The sequence below is a fragment of the Taudactylus pleione genome, unplaced genomic scaffold (genome assembly GCF_031769625.1).
Source record: "Taudactylus pleione unplaced genomic scaffold, aTauple2 ptg000378l, whole genome shotgun sequence".
In the NCBI taxonomy this organism is placed as follows: Eukaryota; Metazoa; Chordata; class Amphibia; order Anura; family Myobatrachidae; genus Taudactylus; species Taudactylus pleione.
Window position 1 is genome coordinate 5,445,727 of NW_028284779.1, and position 19,775 is coordinate 5,465,501.

The 19,775-nt window shown below is 44.2% G+C and overlaps 1 protein-coding gene across 1 annotated transcript in view; it reads left to right on the top strand.

Moving 5' to 3' along the window:
• Nucleotides 1-19,775, top strand: part of DNAH8 (dynein axonemal heavy chain 8) — a 521,770-nt gene that overhangs the window by 105,319 nt on the left and 396,676 nt on the right. Inside the window, exons 13-16 of the mRNA XM_088445337.1 lie at nt 1,078-1,154; nt 4,360-4,459; nt 12,018-12,137; nt 14,595-14,730. Of these exons, the coding sequence (XP_088301463.1) occupies nt 1,078-1,154; nt 4,360-4,459; nt 12,018-12,137; nt 14,595-14,730 (433 nt within the window). The remainder of the gene's footprint in view (nt 1-1,077; nt 1,155-4,359; nt 4,460-12,017; nt 12,138-14,594; nt 14,731-19,775) is intronic.

A 19,775-nucleotide genomic window follows, 5' to 3' on the forward strand; every position in this document is an offset into this window, starting at 1 on the left:
AGTAAATAGATATACAAAGAAAGTGTTTACACTAGAGGCCAGCCTCCGCTCAGAATGTGTATGCAAATACACATTGATGATGATAATAATAACATTCACCAGCTCTAGCTAGCTGCTTCTGATAGGTTCTTTGTGCCTTGCGTATACAATATTATGTTGTTGTGTTTTAGCATTTTTAATTTTTTGGAGTACAGGAGACAGAGATTAGTACCTGCTGTATTAGACCATTTTTTATAAGGTGTATTGATGCCTTATAATGATATTTTACAAATAGTTAAAAACATGGGCATAACATTTTGTAATATAAAGTTATGTGTGTGTAAATTTTTGCGTATATTGTGTGTAACATGCATCCAACTCAGCATCAAGTCCGGTATGCCTTTTTTAGTGCTCATATTAAGGAGCTGATTCTGTGGTGGACACATAAGTATCTGCAGCTGTGTCTATTGGCAATCGGCCATCTGCAGGTACCTTGTGTACATCCATGCTTCCAAATGTGCAAGGACTGAAATGCCCACTTTCAGCGTCCATTGACGCAGTAATACAAATTGGTTCATCCTTAGATGCCACCATCATTTGCACCATTAATACTTGTACCAGCTCTATGGCAGTTTCTCTGTACGAGTATGGCCTCCTGTGCGAGCTGTTGAGTGACTGTGTGACACAACACTCCCGTAAGATGGACCATCTCCGTGCTTGCGCTAAGACATCTCCCTATCATTGACCAGAAACACCCACTACAATTTCAATACACTTCTCCATTCGACATATGAAATTGCAACTGCGACTCTGTATGCAACTGTGCTTGGTGTGGCTTAGACGAACGCGCAGTAGCAAAAAAAAAATGTTCCACTTACTCAAACATCGTCAGTGCATACACCTCCAGATCAGGCCCTAATTGTGAGACGTTATACAGACACCTCACCTGGAAAACCTATCCTCTTTAGATGCATAATTTAATCTAGGGTCGACTGGTATAATACAATAGGCTCTTTAAAATATTATTTATCAGTTTCTGTTATATAGTATGTAATAATGGTTAATAGTAAATGTGCTTACCAAATTATTTCTATTTAGACAGAGATTCAGGTGTTTATGAGTAACTGCTTTTGCAGATTACTGTTCCCGCAGCAAGCAGTTCAACTTCTTCAAAGGTAAACCTATATTTATTGTACAAATAGTAATTTTACTTTTGCTCAGGTTACAGAGCATTAAACCTATGTAGTGGACCGAGAGTGCAGGGCAGGTGCAACCACACACCCTTAAATGCCACGTCTCCTCATTGTGCAATTATCAATGGTGCACAGCATCAGCACAGAGCCCACAATGGGTGTCCCACTTTGATTCCCCCCCAGCACACACATTTATACATTTTAGTCCAAAAAAATGTTTACTATGGGTTCCGGTTTCCCACAAGGCAGTTATATTTCACTCCCTTTATGCAGTTCTTGTTTTGGAATTTGATTGGATAACCAGTTTTCCCAATTCTTAAAATATGAAGGAAAGATTCATATATTTTGATAACTGAACAGGTGGTCATATTTTCCACATAAGCACTATTGTCACGGTATGCAGTTGGGAAGCCGGCGGACATAATCCCGACAGCCGGCTTCCCGACTGCTTTATTCCGGCGAGGGTTAAATGACAGGCATCTAAATCTAGACGCCTGTCATTTTACTGACACCGGGAGTCCGGCGCCCGGCATCCCGATCGAAGGGAGGCCGGGCGCCGCTGCGGACAGCCGCGGGGGGGGGGAGGGTTAGGCACCTCCCCAGGAGGTTAGGGTTAGGCTAGGGGAAGGGAGGATTAGGGTTAGGCACTCCCGGGGAGGGGTTAGGCACCCCACCGGGGGACTTAGGTTTAGGCGGCGGGGAAGGGGGGGTTAGGTTTAGGCACTTAGAGGGGGGATTAGGGTTAGACACTGGGGAGAAGGTTAGGGTTAGGCACCCCTAAAGAGGGTTAGGAGGGGGAGGTTAGGTTAGTTAATACTTACCTTGGGACGATCGGGATTTTCAGCCATGTCGGCCAGCCGCTGTCGGGATTTGCGTCCGGTGGTAATTCATACCGATTCCATTGTCACAACCATTTGCCAATTTTCTAATTACCTGCAAGGGGAAATGGGCTTGAAATATACTTATACTGTTTGGCACAATACGCCACAATCAACAGTTAAAGTAGCACATTGGTATTGGACTCTTCTGTAATATTTAGTCTGCTCCATGTCATGTTTAGGGTATTCAGATCCAAATCAGGACCCTTGGATGGGGCTGATGAGTCGTTGTAGAATTTTGGAGGTTGTATCAGGAGTCTACTCATGGGTGTGACCCATGTGGTAAATGCCTGGTGCCTTCAGAGAGGACAGGGAAACCTGGAAAACTCAAAGTCTGCCCCTGAAACCAGTTGAGAGGAACTCAACCTCTTACCCTGAATACAGGAATAAGAGGCCAGAACCAGTGTTTGAGAACTCCGGGGATAGAGCAGCAAGTTATACAAGTAATCTGTAGCCCATCTGAAAACTGCTGGCAGATGCTGCAAACCAGGGACCGGTGATAGCAACAATAGAACCGGAATGCGACCGGAGGCTTGAACTATGCTGGGACTGGTGATAGAAACAAGAGAACCAGAACGGGACCAGAGGCTTGAACCGACCTGCTGATTAGTGATAACAACAGAACCAGAGAATTGGACCGGGCTGTATTCCGCGATGGCAACAGATCCGAAGTTGGACCAAATGAGAGCAGCAGCTTGAACACAGGCTGGAGTCTGATTACAGCACAAGACTGCAGAGTAGATAAAGCAGCAATGACTTGTAGAAATCCAGTAGACAGCAGTACAGGTTCAGGCAGCGGATCGGAGGTAGAACATACACACTGGTGAGAGAACATGCAGAGAAGTAATGAACCACATTGTTCCAACAATGTGCTAGAGGCAGGTGCAGACCTAAATAGGGCGCTCTTGCAAGGGATAGGAGGAGGCAATCATGAGAGCAGCTGACACGTAAAGACAGGTTGCAAGTGCTCTCTTGATCAGAGTCAACATACCTGCCCCCAGGTGTACAATGATAGCTCTCTGGGAGAGAACAGGCCACCTTAATAAAGCACTGTCGGACATGATAAGTATGACTAAGTCCCGCTTTTGTGACACTCCACCCCTTATAAAATCCTCAATCACCCCCATTACTATAGTGTCTAGGCTAGCTTCACCTATTGCAGTATGTGTTTCCCACTCAGAGGCTATAATCTATATAATTAGTGCAGAGTGTGCAGTGCACACGGGGCCCTGGGTCCAGGGGGGCCCACACCGTACACCCTGCACCCATTTATTCAACACTTCTCCGGAGTTCTTCATCGGCGGTAGCAGCGCTGTACAAATTGCCTGGAAATTGGCCGTCGCAGACATGTTACCGGCATTTTGCTCATGCGCATTAGGGAAATCGCTGGGAGAATGGCTGTTGCGCCATTACTCCGGTGACCTGCGCATGCGCAGTAGACTCTGGTCCGGACTAGTGCCCAGAGTCTACTACTTCGCTCAGTGCGCTGCCGGCCACCCTGTATACCCCTGTTCCCACTTGTGCCTCTTGTTTTGTGTGTGAGCAAAAACTTGCACCCCCCCCCTCATTTCAGAGGCTACCAGACATACACTGAAAAGCACTGGGGCCCTTTGAATGAAAGCAACACTGAATGAACAGAGCCAGGGCTCACTCTCTCCACCACCATCCAGTCACAATGTATAGTCAATCCTCATGTGTCCTCATACATCTAGCCTCCTTGTGCGTTAACCAACCCTTCTAATTGCGCCATGCCGTGGCATAACTCGGTAGCGCCAAGCATATTTTTATGTGACTTGTTACCTTTAAATGCATCTTATTCACACAGTGATGTGAAGGGCTAGCACAAGCAGCTGCTGCTGATTAAAATGATATGCAGCATGCCAATGTTCACTGTGCGTCTGTGGGTGTATCTGCATGCGAAACGCTACGTTACAGTGTTACAGCCGCTGACTCTGTAATGTAGCATTTCGCATGCAGATACACCCAAAGATGCACACAGAACATCAGCATGCTGCATAGCATTTTTAAAAGCAGAAGCTGCTTGTGCTAGCCATTCACATCACTGTGTGAATAAGATGCATTTAAAGGTTAAAAAAGTCACCCGAAAGACACTCGGCGCTACCAAGGCACAGGGAGCTTCCGCGTTGTGAGTGGCGTGACTTGTAGTGCATGGAGGATAGATGTATGTGGACACATCTGTACCTGATCACAACCCCCCTCTTATTTTTACCAGCCTAAAAATTGGGAAATATAGGTATGTTATAGTATAGTACACTGAAATGGCATGTATGTTTTACTACTCATTCCAGGTTTGAGGATTTAAACCTTCCATGTCTTCAATCTGAGATCTCAAATACGGTTCGGCTGATTCTTCATCATTGCATGGATGTGCTTGAAACAACTGAAAAAGTCAGTAATGCCAATTACATATTTGCTAATATAGCCTGCACTAATATCTTTCTAATGCTCAGAATATGTTGTTTATGAAGTAGATTATGTCTATGTAAAAGTAAGATTATACTGTCTATATTCCAAGTAGCTTGGTTGTATTGAGATATTCAATCACCAAGGCATAAACATGTTTCAACAGACTATACTTTATATATACATACAATTATTTAATCTGAGTGCTTCTTACAGAAATGCTTAAATGACTTTGGGTTCACATTTTGTATATCTCAATTTGAAAGTAAAGTGGTCAGATCTGTGGCTTTCAGATATTAATTATCCATAAGTCGGCGCCCTCCAACAAATGTAATAGAGAATGTGAGCTCTCACGGTGTGTGTGTTGTTGTGGTTTGTGTGAATTGGCCCGTAAATTTGCTTACAATATAGTATAACAACCTCTTGAAGTAATCAAAACATTGTATCATTGATGTAACCACAAGATTAACATCAATTAATCTTGCGGTTACTATGTAGCGGCTCTCACCTTAGACGGCTATGGGGATTTCTCACCATAGACGGCTATGGGAGACAGAGGCTGGCCGCATTCAGCTAATCAGGGAGCTGCTCCGATGGAGATGCTCCCTGATTGGCTGGCGACCCCTGCACTGACGGGGCACACGTGTGCCCCGGTCATTTACGCGGAGCAAAGGTATGTGTACACACATACCTTTGCTCAGTCCGCATGGATCGTTTTTTTTTCGTTTTTTTATTTTAACCCCTGGATTGCCTACTTGGAGAAGAGGACGTGATCTACGCATAGGAGAGGTGAGTATGGATTTTTTTTTCAGGTACACCCCTATGGATTACTTCGGATAATAGGTGAGTATGTGTGAGTGTGAGTGTGCATGTATGTTTTATTAAAATTATACTTTCACGGTGTAAGTTTGTTTATTTACGTATTTCTTTAGTTGTGGAACTACAAGTGCCAGCGGGCCCGTAATGCCCCGCATGCTGGTATTTGTGGTTCTCCAAATACCAGCATGCAGGGGAGGCTTGCTGGTACTTGTGGTTCTACAAATAAAGACAATATGGTAAATTTAATTTTACACTTTCACTTTACACTATCAACCCGGCACCCACCGCCCTAGGGAGCCGGGGATAGCTCCGGGCTATCAGTCTAGGCCTGGGGTGCCCTGGAGAGGGGGACCCCTTTATTGGGGGGGTACCCAACTCCCCAGGGATCCCCGGCCTGGACTGACTAGCAGTCAGGGATAATGCTTTGGCCGGGGAAACCGGTGAAAGGTTTTCCCTGACTGTGGCATTATCCCCCTGCTAGAAAGAGTTCGGTGCTGGTTCAGGAATTTTCAGGGGACCCCTACTCGTTTTGTCCCCTGATTTTCCAGAACCAGGACCAGCTCAACAAAGCCCTGTGCTGGTTCTTAATATACAGGGGCCCCCTACGCATTTTGGCCCCTGTATTTTTAGAACCAGAACATGCTTTATAAAGCCCGGGGCTGGTTATGCTTTTGGGGAGGGGGTGCACTTCATTTTTTTTATTTTATAACATTTAACATAAGTACACACAGAAACATGTACATATCTCATGGATATGTGCATGTTTCTGTGTTATTCTGACCTGCTCAGGATGTACTCGCTAGCCTGAAGCAGGTCTATTATTTGGGGACTTTTGGTAATCTTTTTTTTGCGAGTCTGAAACAGACACTCTATTACATTGGGCGAGTTGATTGTTTTCAATGTGAAAACATCTGGATGCGAGTTTGAGAATGGAGAGTTTTAGTAACTCTGAAAAATGCGAGTTTTAGTGAACAGACACCCTATTACATTGGAGAGTTGTGAAAAATTGCGAGTTTAGCACCAAACTCGCAATTTACCAAAACAGACTACCTATTACATTTGGCCCTATGTATCCTTACAGTGATTTGTATGCAAGGTGTGAGGTGTTTGTATGTCTCATTTGTCATGTTTAAATGTTGAAGTCTGGTTCCTGTAAATCGCAGATTACACTATCTTGTCCTCTTTTATGTTCAGATGTGTCCCCATACACCTAGCCTTATTACGCAATGCAGTGTGAGTGAGCCGCCAGGTCATGTGTGTCTTCTATTACACTTCTTCTTCATCCAAATATGTGTCTCCATTGTAAATGGATGCAACAACTCGCTTCACGAGACTTCACTGATTTCATATGCGACACTATGGCCAATTGTAATAGGGGCCCAAATGTAATAGGGTGAGAGTTTAGAAAATTTTAGAGTAAACACATATTTTTAAACTCAGCCAATGTAATAAAGTCACAGAACAGGCAGACTTGCATGTTTTTCAGACTCAAAAAACTCTCAAGATTTAAACTCTCATCCAGGTGTTTCCTGTATTGAAAATACAACTCGATCAATGTATTAGTGTGAGAGTTTTACTGCTAAACTCTCACATTTTCTAAACTCTCACCCTATTACATTTGGCCCAGGGTGAGAGTTTAGAAAATATGAGTTTTCTCACACTTTTTAAACTCGACCAATGTAATAGTGTGAGAGTGTACTGCTAAACTCTCACATTTTCTTAACTTTCATCCTATTAAATTTGGCCCATAATCTGTGTATGACTATATCTGTCTATGAATCGCAACGGACCATGGCGTGGAAAAAGGCGGGATCGCTGCAAATTAAACTGCAGTCACGTGAAGCGGATAGTCGCGACTAAGATTATTTTTAACGAATAAAAATAAGCTCAGCGCAGGACCTGACCCACCGTGAAAGGCTGTATGGCGTGACTGCAGCAATAGTGTATGAGAAGTTGAGAACACATCTGTATGTGCATGAAAACTGTGGTTACAACCATAAACCCATGAATTGTTTTAATACTTGTATTCTTGGCTCATGTCTTGTTTTCCCTTACATCCATTGGAGAACACTTTAACAATGGAGTATAGAGGTACTTAATGAAGCTTCTTAAAAAATAAATAAATATTGAAGTCTGCGTTGTCCCCGCTCTATTCCGTCAGCCAGAAAACCTCTGTTTTTAATGCCCCAAGAGCAGAGTTCTCTTTAGTACTTCTGCTTGTGGCAGCTTTTTGCAATTATCTGTGTATTTATTCTCATTTATTTAATTGATTTATATTTTCAATTTGGGAAGAACATCGGTACCTTCTGAGATTTACCGTAAAAAGCTAACAATTTTTCCTAGTCTAATTAACATTGGCAGCAAAGTGTCTCCATAAAGACCATTGCCATAATAGTAGCCCTCTGAAGAGCAAAAGGAATAGTGTTTAATCTAGTTGATGTTTTTATCAGGGCATATTCATACGCTTGTCTGTACACTCATGTCAGGACAGCAGGTCATGTGTTAAGAGTCTTACGGATAGCTCCTTGATTATTAATTGTGCCTTTATAACCAGGGTGATGAAAAGTCTTGTGAGGTATGTATTGGCTCTCAGACTGATTAGAGATTGGTTTGACATGAGGATTTTAGGAGAGTTTAGGCCAAATGGGTGAGAGTTTAGAAAATATGAGAGTTTAGCAGTAAAACTCTCACACTTTTCAAACTCGGCCATTGTAATAGAGCCCGAGAACATGCAATCTTGCATGTTTTTAGACTCAAAAATCTCTCACTATTTAAACTGCTTTGCCATTTTGAAGATAAAACTCGCCCAATGTGAGAGATTACTGCTAAACTCTCACATTTTCTAAACTCTCACCCTATTACATTTGGCCTATAGTGTCAGTTCCGCTTGAGTCAATTACAGAGGGAGTTGTAAGTGAAATTGAACAAATCTCATAACATTCAATTCTTTCAGGCTTTCCCTGGTCATAAGAATGTCTGGTGGCTGACTAAAGACAATCTCAAAGAGGTTGTCTATTTTGGATTTGGAACTGGATAATTGTAACCATTAATGCCCATCTACTTGGCTTTTGTGGGAGAAGATTCATCATCATAATCATCACTTCTAAAAGCTTTGGTCGAAAAACAAGAATCAGGATTACTGATACAGAATTACTGCCAACTGCCCTGAAATTAAAAGCGATCTTAAATGTTCTTCAAAGTGCTCAACATCTGTTAAGATGGCAGTTCAATAAAATTCAGACCAACAATGCTATGGCAGTAGTGTAGGTAAATCAGGGAGGAACCAAGAATCTACACATGATATAAGAAGTGGGAACAATAATGAGCTGGGTGGAACTATATGTCCCAGCAATTTCCACAATGTTGATTCCAGGAGTGGAGAACTTGGGAACAGATTCTCTAAGAAGAATATGCTTCATTCAAGAGATTGTTTCTTTCTTCCAGACATTTTACTTCACAATTTTAAAAGGTGGGCTCATTTGGAAATAGACATGAAGGCATCCAGGTTGAACATCAGTGAAAATTAATTCTTGGTAAGAGATCCAAAATATGGCTGGTTTATCGATTTTCTCATAACATTGTCTTATCTACATACAAAAAATTATATTATTTTTCTTTGTTGCAAATCAACTTTTCTATTTATACTGCTAGAATTGTTTCTGAATTGGGAGCTCTTTCTTGTAGATCTCCCTACATTGTTTTCCATAAGGACAGCTCGGTCCTTTAAATAAAGCCTTCCCTGCAAATAAGATTGTCCCGAAATTCAATTTAAACAAAGAAATTGTTATATCTAGGTTTTCTACTGTGAATTGTCTGATTTGTAGAAGTCTTGAATTACAGTATTTTTAAACAGGGCGGTAGATATCCGTGCAACGGATACTCCTCTAGTTTTATACGATACAAAGGGAGAGGTTAGACAGTGACCAAACAATCAATTGCCAAAAGGATTCCATCTGTAATAAAACAATTTTACATACCTCCAAAAACACAGGATCTTGAATTAGGGACTCATTGTGCACAATGGGTGTGGCTTCACTGGGAGGGGCGGGCCCTCATGACAAACACCCCTCCCCACACACATTCACTAACACACACCTTCTCTGTTTCATCACTCTTGGGGTATGCCCAGGCCCCCCCCTGCACTGTTTATTTAGATGCCGTGCACATGTGCATGGAATCTATTCACTCACTGCTCTACTATGTAGTGGAAAGCGTGCTCTCCCCAACTTTTCCCCCTGCAGATGGGATGGTTGGGATGTATGCATTGTTGCAATACTTCCTGTTCTGGACGATGCAACTGCTCATTACTTGTGGCCAATGAGTGACTCTTTGGCAGTGAAGAATGGGTTTCAGCTGTGTCAGGCTGTTACCTGATAATCTGTTTATAATTTAAATTTTTTTTATAAATGTAATGATATTGCAGCCAAGGATTTGTTACGAATTCCTCGGTTGTACCGTGTAAACGTCTAGAACCTTTAGAACCCAGGCTAGCGAGGTCTTCCACCATTAACAGCCACCCGCTGTTCCCTTACAACTGGAAGACATTCACCGGTACATAAGTGGCCGCCTGGACTTAATACTCAAAGTAGTAGAGGTTTACACTGGTTACTTTCGGAAACCAGAGAACAGCAGAAGAAACTGGGAGAAAAGTCTGTAGTATGGCTACAAAGCCGATGGCGTGGCTATGAGCGCCGATGGTGTGGCTAAAGCCGGTAGTACAATTGATAGAGTTGATGCAGTGGCTTGGAGGCCAGTGATGCAGCTTTGGGAGCTAGTAGTGTGGCTGGAGAGCCGGTGGTGAGATGCAGCTTTGAGAGCCAGTAGTGTGGCTGGAGAGCCAGTGATGTGGCAGCAAAGCCAGTAGTAGCTTGGGAGCTGATGGTGCGGCTGGGAAGCCGATGGAAATGCGGCTTTGAGAGCCGGTAGTGTGGCTCGGGAGCCGGTGGTGAGATGCGGCTTTGAGAGACGGTAGTGTGGCTTGTGAGCCAGGGGTGAGATGTGGCTTTGAAAGCCGGTAGTGTGGCTTGTGAGCCGGTGGTGAGATGTGGCTTTGAGAGCCGCTAGTGTGGCTTGCGAGCCGATGGTGAGATGCGGCTTTGAGAGCCGGTAGTGTGGCCGGAGAGCCGGTGATGCGGCAACGAAGCTGGTAGTAGCTTGGGAGCTGATGGTGCGGCTGGGAAGCCGATGGAGCAGCAATGTAACCGGTAGCAGCTTGGGAGCTGATGGTGCGGCTGGGAAGCCGATAACGCTGGATACAAAGCAAAGGAGAAAGCTACAGGAGTGCTGACCATGCAGCAGAGCGACAGATCCATAAGGAACGCTATAGTCGGTGAGGCGGCAAAGGTCAGTGTGCACAAATAGGGGAAGGAACCAATCATGCCATGTTGTGGATAACACGTGACATCCTACGGCGTCCAGATCGCCTAGCAACGACGGAACTAGAACAGCACCGCCAGAAGGAGGTAAAACGCTGGAAGGAAACAAGTCGTGACCGCGACTTGTAACAGGATTATTCCTTTTGATGAAGGTTTCCTCTTTTTTTTGCTCCAATATTACACCTACATTCCCGTGTCATGAAGATTGAATTCTAGTTGTGAGTATAGAGCTGGCGCTGGAAGTATTGAGGCGAAGAATCTAATGAGCTCTCTGGTTTTCACCAGATTATATGGTCACAAGATTATATGGGTTTAGCTTTCAGGAGCTCACAGGTTGTGACTTCGAACTGAACCCTCAACGTGACTAGCTTGGCAGAAGTATTATGTGTAAGCAAATGAGATACAGAATCAGGAGACAGTAAATGGTTTACTGGAGCAATGGTCACAGGCACAAATTCAAATCAGTAAACAGGAAAATGTCAAGATCAGATAAAGTATAAAGTACAAGGCACAGAAACCAAGGTGCTGGAGCACAGGATGAGGCCAAGTACTCTGAAACTGAATAGTACACAGGGTAAGCTCCATATAGGAAAGTGCAGATTCTAATTTGGTACCATAGGCGCCTGCTGGTGACCACAAGTTTAAACTCCGCACTGAGCCACGCTTCTGCTCATAGGTGGAGGTGCTGGTAATTACAAAGACTGAAGCCTAGAGAAGATTGGAGGCTGTAGGACTTCCATAGCCACGGAGGAGACCCAAGAACAGAAGGTAAGTGCCAGATGCCCATGTGAAGCAGATAAATGTCCGGATGTGATAGACCCTTAGGGAATTTGTTCTGTCCCCCCCCCCCAATGGATGAGATTTCCTTTTATTTTTCGTTAAATCATTTTTTCATAGCCCATTGGGGGACACTGCGCACCCTCCACTCGCGAATTGGTTAGTTTCTGACATATTCTTGTTCAAGACCATTATGGATTTTGCCTTCTTCAGTTTTGTATGAACATCTTTTGTCTGTTGTGTCAAATATCTGAAGGCTTGCTGGCTGCAGGCATATAGAGAGGAAGGAGCTCGGCCTTAATTAATTTTTTTCTTAACGTATCAAGCACCTTTATATTTCAGAGTCCTCAATGGACTACGAGAAACAGATATAACGTAAGTGCAAAAATCCTGTTATTTACCTTGGCAAACAAAACACCAAATACTGACCTGGCTGCTAAAAGAAGCTCTCACATCTCAGCAGGCTTTTGCTAGGGGACATAATTTCTTCAAGCATTTAAAACAGAATTGAGAGAGATGCATCACAGTATTCCATTTCCTATAATAATTGTGACTACTTTCATTTTCTTTAGCTCTACAACTGTGACAAAGATGACCCGCCAATTGCTAGAAACATGCCACCAATAGCAGGCAAGATCTTGTGGTCAAGGCATCTATTCAGGAAGATTAATGAGCCAGTCACATATCTAGATGTAAGATTACATATCCTCATGTGCACACATTTACATGTTTATTTTGAATTGCATGTATTGTAAGACATGGTATAGGATTTATGCAATTTGCCCAATGTATGTATTGTTAAAGTGATATATTAATATAATGAATGGTGTTTTAGGCATTCAGTTTAATGGATGATACAATTATAAAATACATGATTTAAAATGGAGGACAGAGATTAAAGAGACACAGGCGGAATGAGGCCATAGAGACACAGGTGATATGAGGCTGGAGATACATGGGGTGGCAAGAGATTGAAGTGACATGGGTGGAATGGGGTTGGGGATACATACTCTAGGGGGCATAAGAATGGAGAGCCACGAGGGAGTCATGAAGTTTGAGAGATAGACAGGGGAGGCATGAGGCTGGAGAATCATAGGTGTCATGAGACTGGAGAGACACAGAAGAGGTATGAGGCTTGATAGACATAGGGAACATGAGACTGAAGAGACAGTCTTATGCCTGAGAGGCATGAGGCTGGAAAGACACAAGAGAGACTGGAGAGATATATACGGGGGGCATGAGGCTGGAGACACATGGAAATTATGAGGCTGGAGAGACACAGGGAGTCTTGTGGCTGGAAAGAATATTGTGGGATGCGGCTGGTGTGACACAGTGGGGATAAGACTATATGGCGGCTAAACTAGCTAGGTGAATGGTGGGTCAAAATTACTAGTGCAATTATAAACCAATTTAGTTAAATTTACTGTAAGTCAAACAGTTCCCTGCCTAAATGAAGCATATTAAAAACCACCCTACAACCACCCTACAAAATCTGTCCTCATACACCATTGCTGCAGTCGCGCCAAACAGCGTGTCAAATCCTGTGCGACTCAGCTTGTGCTGAAAGTCTTATTTGTGTATTTTCTACCCGAAAATACATCTTAATCGCAATTGGATGTGACAAACCGCTTCACAAGACCGCACTGATTAATTTGATATACAACTTGTGTCTATCGGGTTGTGATCCGCTCACTCACAGCAGGCATCTCGCTCCTCATGGCATATTGAGGCTAGGTGTATGGGGACACATCTGTATCTGGCATGTTAATTTTACAGAACAAAACTTAATTAATGGAATAATTAATGGAATATGACAAAAAGTACTGTAAACTTAAATTTTTGCAATATAATCCCCCTCCCCAACAAAATTTGGTTTATTGAGTTAACAAATAGAGCCAGAGAAAGAAAGTCTTTTTTTATGGGGGCACAACTTCACTATAACAGTTAAAAACAAGCATAAATCATAGCACTTCAAAAGTAAAGATGTAGAATAAAGATGAAAGAATACATAATTGAAATGACATAGAAACAATATTTCTGAGAAATCTAAATATCGTATCAGGGAGATATAACAAGAATAATGTGATACAGTACGAGTGAGGAACTTTAGACCTATCATGGAAACTCAAAATTGTCCACTATTTTCCAGATATAAAACCACAAATAACAGTAAGGGAAACAAAAAGGTAGCTGGGGGAAAGGGAAGGTAAGGGGATGGAGAGGGGGAACAAAGGGGAGAAAGAGAATAAGCAGTGAACCAAAGGATTGAAGACAACTAAGTTAAGCTATTTCCTGTAAGAGGCGTAACAGTTAAAAGAAAACTGATGGACAAGGAGACCTCAAGAAGAAAGGAAATCAAAATACAGGACAACCTCCTATCAGGAAACTTATTCATATTGTATTGGAGGGCCATTCAACAGTAACCAGGTCTCACATTGTGGTTTAGTAACAAGTTTTAAATTGAGCATTAGTAACAGATGGAAGTGAATCAATAAAGCTTTCCCAAATACAATAGTAAAACATTTATTGCATTTCTCTATATAGAGAGGCCTCAAATCAACCCAAAGGTAAAGAAAAGTTTCTCCTTAAAGAGAGTTGAAGAAGGTGGTAAAGGCGACAACCAATGGTGTAGATTGCATTTCCATGCCACTGTAAAAACTACCTAAAGGTCCCCATACCCCAGACCTGAGATTCCCTGTTCTGCCGACCCAATCCAGGGAAATACAACATGTTAAAAAAAATACCTGACGCTATTTTTGACCATTTTCGGGTTGGGATTGAGGAATCGAGATTTTTCAGTATGTTGAATATCCCTGATCGCCCGGACCTAAATTGAAACAATCTGGTGCAGATGTATGGGCCCATTAAGTGAGATATAATATGTTCTTTGATGTGTATCTAGAATTGCTACATCGGGTAGCAACGTGGCAGGAAAAACACATTCAAAACACATAATAGAGTCAACTAGAGAATAATTATTAGCCCCTTAATAGACCAGCTCTTAGACCTATATCAGTTGTGACAAAGTCATAAAGGTGTGGGATTCACTTAGACCTGTGTAACACACTTATAGATTGGATATTCTATCTTTAAATAAATTTTAATTTTATTTTTTAGGATTAATACAATTTTATTCTCTTTCCCTAAAGAACAATTCTGACATATTATCAAGTGTAGAGGGTAAAGTTGTTATTCAGCTATTTAATAAAGTATCATATGAATTGGTGGAATTTGAGGTTTTACATCACAGAGTGTGGCTGAAAGACATCTCACTGTTGCAGAATGGTAAGTGACTATACTTATTAATAAAAGCAGTAGGGCATAGCAGGGTAATGTCATAAAGTTCAGTTTTCTAAATTTCCACTGTATCCTATTTCATGCCTGCAGCATTCTTCCTTCCCCCGGTTACTTACAGGCAGCAGATGACTTTCCCATTTACTCTTTGCCTTTACTTTTCCATGGAACAATATTAATTACATTGACCTGTTCACTGGCCAATATATGTAATAAATGTAAATAGATATGCTGGGTGCCAGGTGCATATGATAAGAGCTGTATAATATGCTTGCACTATGCAATTAAAGAAGATTATAAGAATAAATCTACAAATCACAGTTAAGGGTGCATTAAAAGAATTTCCCAATCAGATAGGGAATTAGAGGGGGGATTCAAATCCCCAAGAAAGCACAAACACCACAGAAAACTGCAGAGCTACAATATTTTTCACCATAGTAACATAAATCTCCCCAAACAGTATATAGCAATACAAAATCAAGAAACTTCAATCCTATATATATTTGCAGAAATTCTCCCAAATTTTATAGCTGAAAATATTTTTGCAAAACCCCAACCCGAACACAGGATAGAAATCCATGACACAATGAAAGAGGTTTCAAAAATGTGCTGACTATCTGCACTGCACTGGGATGATCTTGCTACTATTCTCTATAAGGGAACCTGCCCTTAAAAGTCTACAGGTAACGCAAAACAAGAGGAAAAAATGATGCAATAGATCACATGAGTGCCAGGTGTTTTATAATAACATTGTTTTGGCTTCACAATTGTAAGTAATGCGATTGAGTGTACATGGGAAGGTGGAGTAATAGGATGAGTGAGGCTCTCCTTCTCAACTGGCATCCATTCTCTAGCAGACTTTGGGTACCAGGTGTATGTGATAAGCGAATTGGGCCACAATGTAGTCAATTTTAAAGCCTCAGACCCCCAGCCCCACACCATAAATTCTAAACCACTATGGAAAATATATACTATCAACATTCATATAACTAAGTCATTCCATGAAACAAAATTCTTCATAATTTTTTCCTATGGTAATCACAACACCGAACTAATTAGAGATACACTTTACAGAGCGAATTTAGCTCATCAGACCAGACAAATAAAACACTGATCTAACTTTATATTATTTATTTATTATTGTTTTCCATATTATTTTCCATACAGCAACAACTTTTAATTTGGACAGGCAAGTCCACAGGATCTACTCCCTACAGTATTTTAGCAATGCAACTATTATTATTCATTATGGAATAACATCTTTTGGTATATTTTAGCTGATTAACTTGCCGGGATTATCAAATATTATTGTAAATATATATATGTATGTGTAATGCAAATTCACCATTAAAAGAAGGAGAACCACCACCCTTAGTGGGATAGACAGATCCTCCAAACCATAGCAACTATTTTAATTGATGCATCTTTTCATTTATCAGTTCTGACTCAAAACCTATTCCAGGTACTTAATCTTAGTTCACTAATTTACTGTCAGAGTACTTAATCCATCCCACAATGTTGTGTCACAAATGCTATTCATATTTTCCCACTGTCTTCCATACCCCACACCATATTTTTCTCCATTCCCTCCCTTTTTGTGCTTGTCCCTCACTTTATCTTATTTATCTTTTTGAGGGCTGGATATCCCAATAGAGGTATCTTGAGCAGTATTTTGATATATTTTTTTCTGTTTTGAGTTTACCTAAGAGAATTAATTTTGTTTTATTATTTGTAGTCACTTTTCTTTCCATTAACTAGATTTTCTACTTCAGGGTCCATAGGGTATCCACAGGATACCTTGGGGTATAGGTGTGACGTCAGTCATCGGGCACCAAAGAGTTAAGCTTTCAGCCTCCCAGGATGCACTAGGTCCCCCTCCTATACCCCGCCCCCGAGTCAAGGCACCTCAGTTTAGTTTGGTGCCCGGCCGGAGTCGGGTGCACCTGTCGGAGTGGGGGCTAGAAGAGCCCCTGAAGCTTTCATCTATGCTGCTGTGGCTGCACATCTGGATGTACAGCATGGACAGTCAGTCCTGACGTCCATGCTGTCTTCCCTCCACCCCCGCCGGTACCAGAACGCCGGTACTGATCCGGGGATGCTGGTGAGCATCTGGGGTCACAGCTAGCGGTGACCTCAGATGTTCCGGACCATGGCCGGATTCAAGGGGGACAAAGGTAAGCAGCGGTCCCGCGGTGGGTCCCCGCTGATCACATGGTCCTGAGTCCCCAGGTAGGGGGCTCCCTGGGGACTGGCTGCAGCGTGGAGCCAGGCGACCAACCTGCGCTTCCACTACCCCCTGGGACAGCGGACCGCAGCAGAGCGGTAGCGCTGCGGCGTCCCAGGGGTTAAATGCATGCCAGGGGAGCGCGCCTTCCCTGTCTCACAGCCGGCGCCTCCCCCGCTGCACACAGCCCTCTCTGCACGCTGCCGACTGGTCCTGTGGCAGCGCTCCTCCCCCAGGCCAGCCCCCTCTCTGCTCCTCGGCGGCCATCTTCCTCTGAACGCATGGTGAACGCTGCTGGAAGCCTGGACGGAAGCATCGTGGTCTGGGTCCCCCCGCATACCTCTCCTCCGATTTGGGTCAGGTCTGTGTATGCTGCGCTGTGTCCTACCAGGCCCTGTGTCTGTGTAGTTGATTGATCAGCGCTGTTAGTGCAGGAATTGATATTTCTTTGCATTGTATGTGACTGTGCTAGCGCTGCTGCCTGTAACTTTTCTTCTAAACTGTCAGCTTTATTACTATCCCTGTTCTTTCTGCTAAGCCCTTGCGGTGCGGTGCTGCAGGGTGGTCTCTCGCCTATTTGATATATAATTGGTGAGAGGGGTCACATACTTGGTGCCATCATGTCTGAAAGTGATTTTCCTCTCCGGCTACAGTGTACTACGTGTAAAGTACCGTTAGCGGAGGGGGAGGGTAGCGTGGAGGGCCTCTGCCGGCAGTGTTTGTCCATGGCGCGGCCTCTTACGGTTACAGCACCAGTACAGGAGCCGCCCTGGGCTTGTTTCGCTCAGGAGCTTACAACCTTAGTGGGCCAGTTAGCTCCACAACCCGCGTTTACACCGATGGGTTTGTCCCAGCAGTCAGTGGTGTCGTCACCCATGCAGGGTTTCCCACGACAATTGGTGGTACCCCACAGTCTCCCTATTTCCCCGCTCCCGGTTTCTCAGGAGCCGGCGTGGGTTAACTCCCTGACGAGTTCTGTACAGCACTTGTCGGATGTGTTGCAAGGGGAGTCTGTGATCCGGCCACATAAACGGCCGGTGGCGTCTCTAACGGCTCCTTATGAGGATGACGAGGGGACGTCTGATGATGGAGAGATTCTGGATCCTTACGATCAGGAACCTCTCCATACTAAGGACGCTGACGCTAAGTCCAAGGTATATATTCCTAGACTTATTCGGGCAGTCCGCACAGCCTTGGTGATTGCGGACGAAGTTCCCCCAGCGGCTAAATCTAAGTACGCCTTTTTTAAAGATGTGAAGGGCGATGCCACAGTCTTTCCTCTTTCAGGTCAGTTAGTGGACCATTTAGAGGAGGCGTGGAAACAGCCTGGCAAAAGATACTAGCCGCAGAGGCGTCTGGCGGTGGCTTATCCGTTCGCGGATAATTATTTTGCAAAGTCGGAATCCCCTCCACAGGTGGATTCTCACGTGACCCGTCTTGTCCGTAGTGCCACATTGCCGATGCCATCCATGTCCTCCCTTAAGGATGCTACGGACCGCAAGGTGGAGATCTGCCTGAAGTCCGCTTATTCCCTTGCGGGGGGGCAGCACGACCGGCTATGGCCATTTGCTGGGTTGCCAGAGCGATGGAGCGCTGGGCGGATTCATTAGATGCATCTTTTGATTCCGACTGTCCGGCCGAACAGGCGGAGTTGATTGGTAATCTCCGTGATTCGGCCACTTATATCAACAAGGCGGCCTTAGACATTAGTACTCTGGTGTCTAGAATTTCTTCAGCAGCCGTGGCTGCTCGTCGCACCTTGTGGCTGCGATCCTGGAAGGCGGACGCAGATTCCAAAAGGGGTCTGGAGGCGTTGCCATTTACCGGAGAAGTTCTCTTAGGTCCGGATCTGGATAAGATTGTGGCCATGCTGGAGGCAGCCAAATCGGCTTGTCTCCCGTCGGCCGCTGCTCCTTCTGGTTCTGGACCATCGTCCTTTTCGGTCATCTAGGGCCCAGGGCAAGCCCAAACCACAGTCTTTTCCTCGACAGGCTGGCCCTAAGAAATCGGCCAAGCCCCGGAAGCAGGCATGGAGTACCAGACGTCCGGCCCCCAAGCCAGATGACAAGCCTGCGGCCTGAGGGTCCGGGCCTCCCTTTGGGGGATCCCAAAGTGGGAGGCCACCTGCTGCAGTTCGCCCAGTGTTGGTCGGTCACTACGACAGACACTTGGGTTCTCGAGGTGGTCTCCCACGGGTACGCCCTCTCCTTCCGGCACAGACCCCCGGCTCGATTCTTCACCATGGGTCTACCATCAGACCGGAACAAGGCTACGGAGCTGCGGAAGGTATTGCACACTATGCTCCAGGCTGGAGTTATAGTGCCTGTTCCATTCTCCCAGAGGGGCCAGGGTTTCTATTCAAATCTTTTTTTGGTACAGAAACCCAATGGGTCGTATCGTCCGATTCTCAACCTCAAAGTTCTCAACAGGTCTTTGCAGGTACCGAAGTTTCGGATGGAGACCCTACGGTCCATCATTCTGGCGCTGGAACCTGGGGACAACATGGTGTCATTGGACATACAGGACGCTTACCTGCATGTCCCTATTCTTTTGCGCCATCAACAGTTCCTCAGGTTTGCAATCCGCAGCGACCACTTCCAGTTTCGGGCGTTACCTTTTGGCCTGGCGACAGCACCACATGTGTTCACCAAGGTGATGGCGGTCATGGCGGCTTCTCTGCGGCTGCAGGGAGTCCGCATGTTACCGTACTTGGACGACCTTTTATTGGTGGCAGGATCTCCAGAGCTCCTTCTACGCCACTTGGGTCTAACCATTGCGCTACTGCAACGGCACGGCTGGATAATCAACTGGC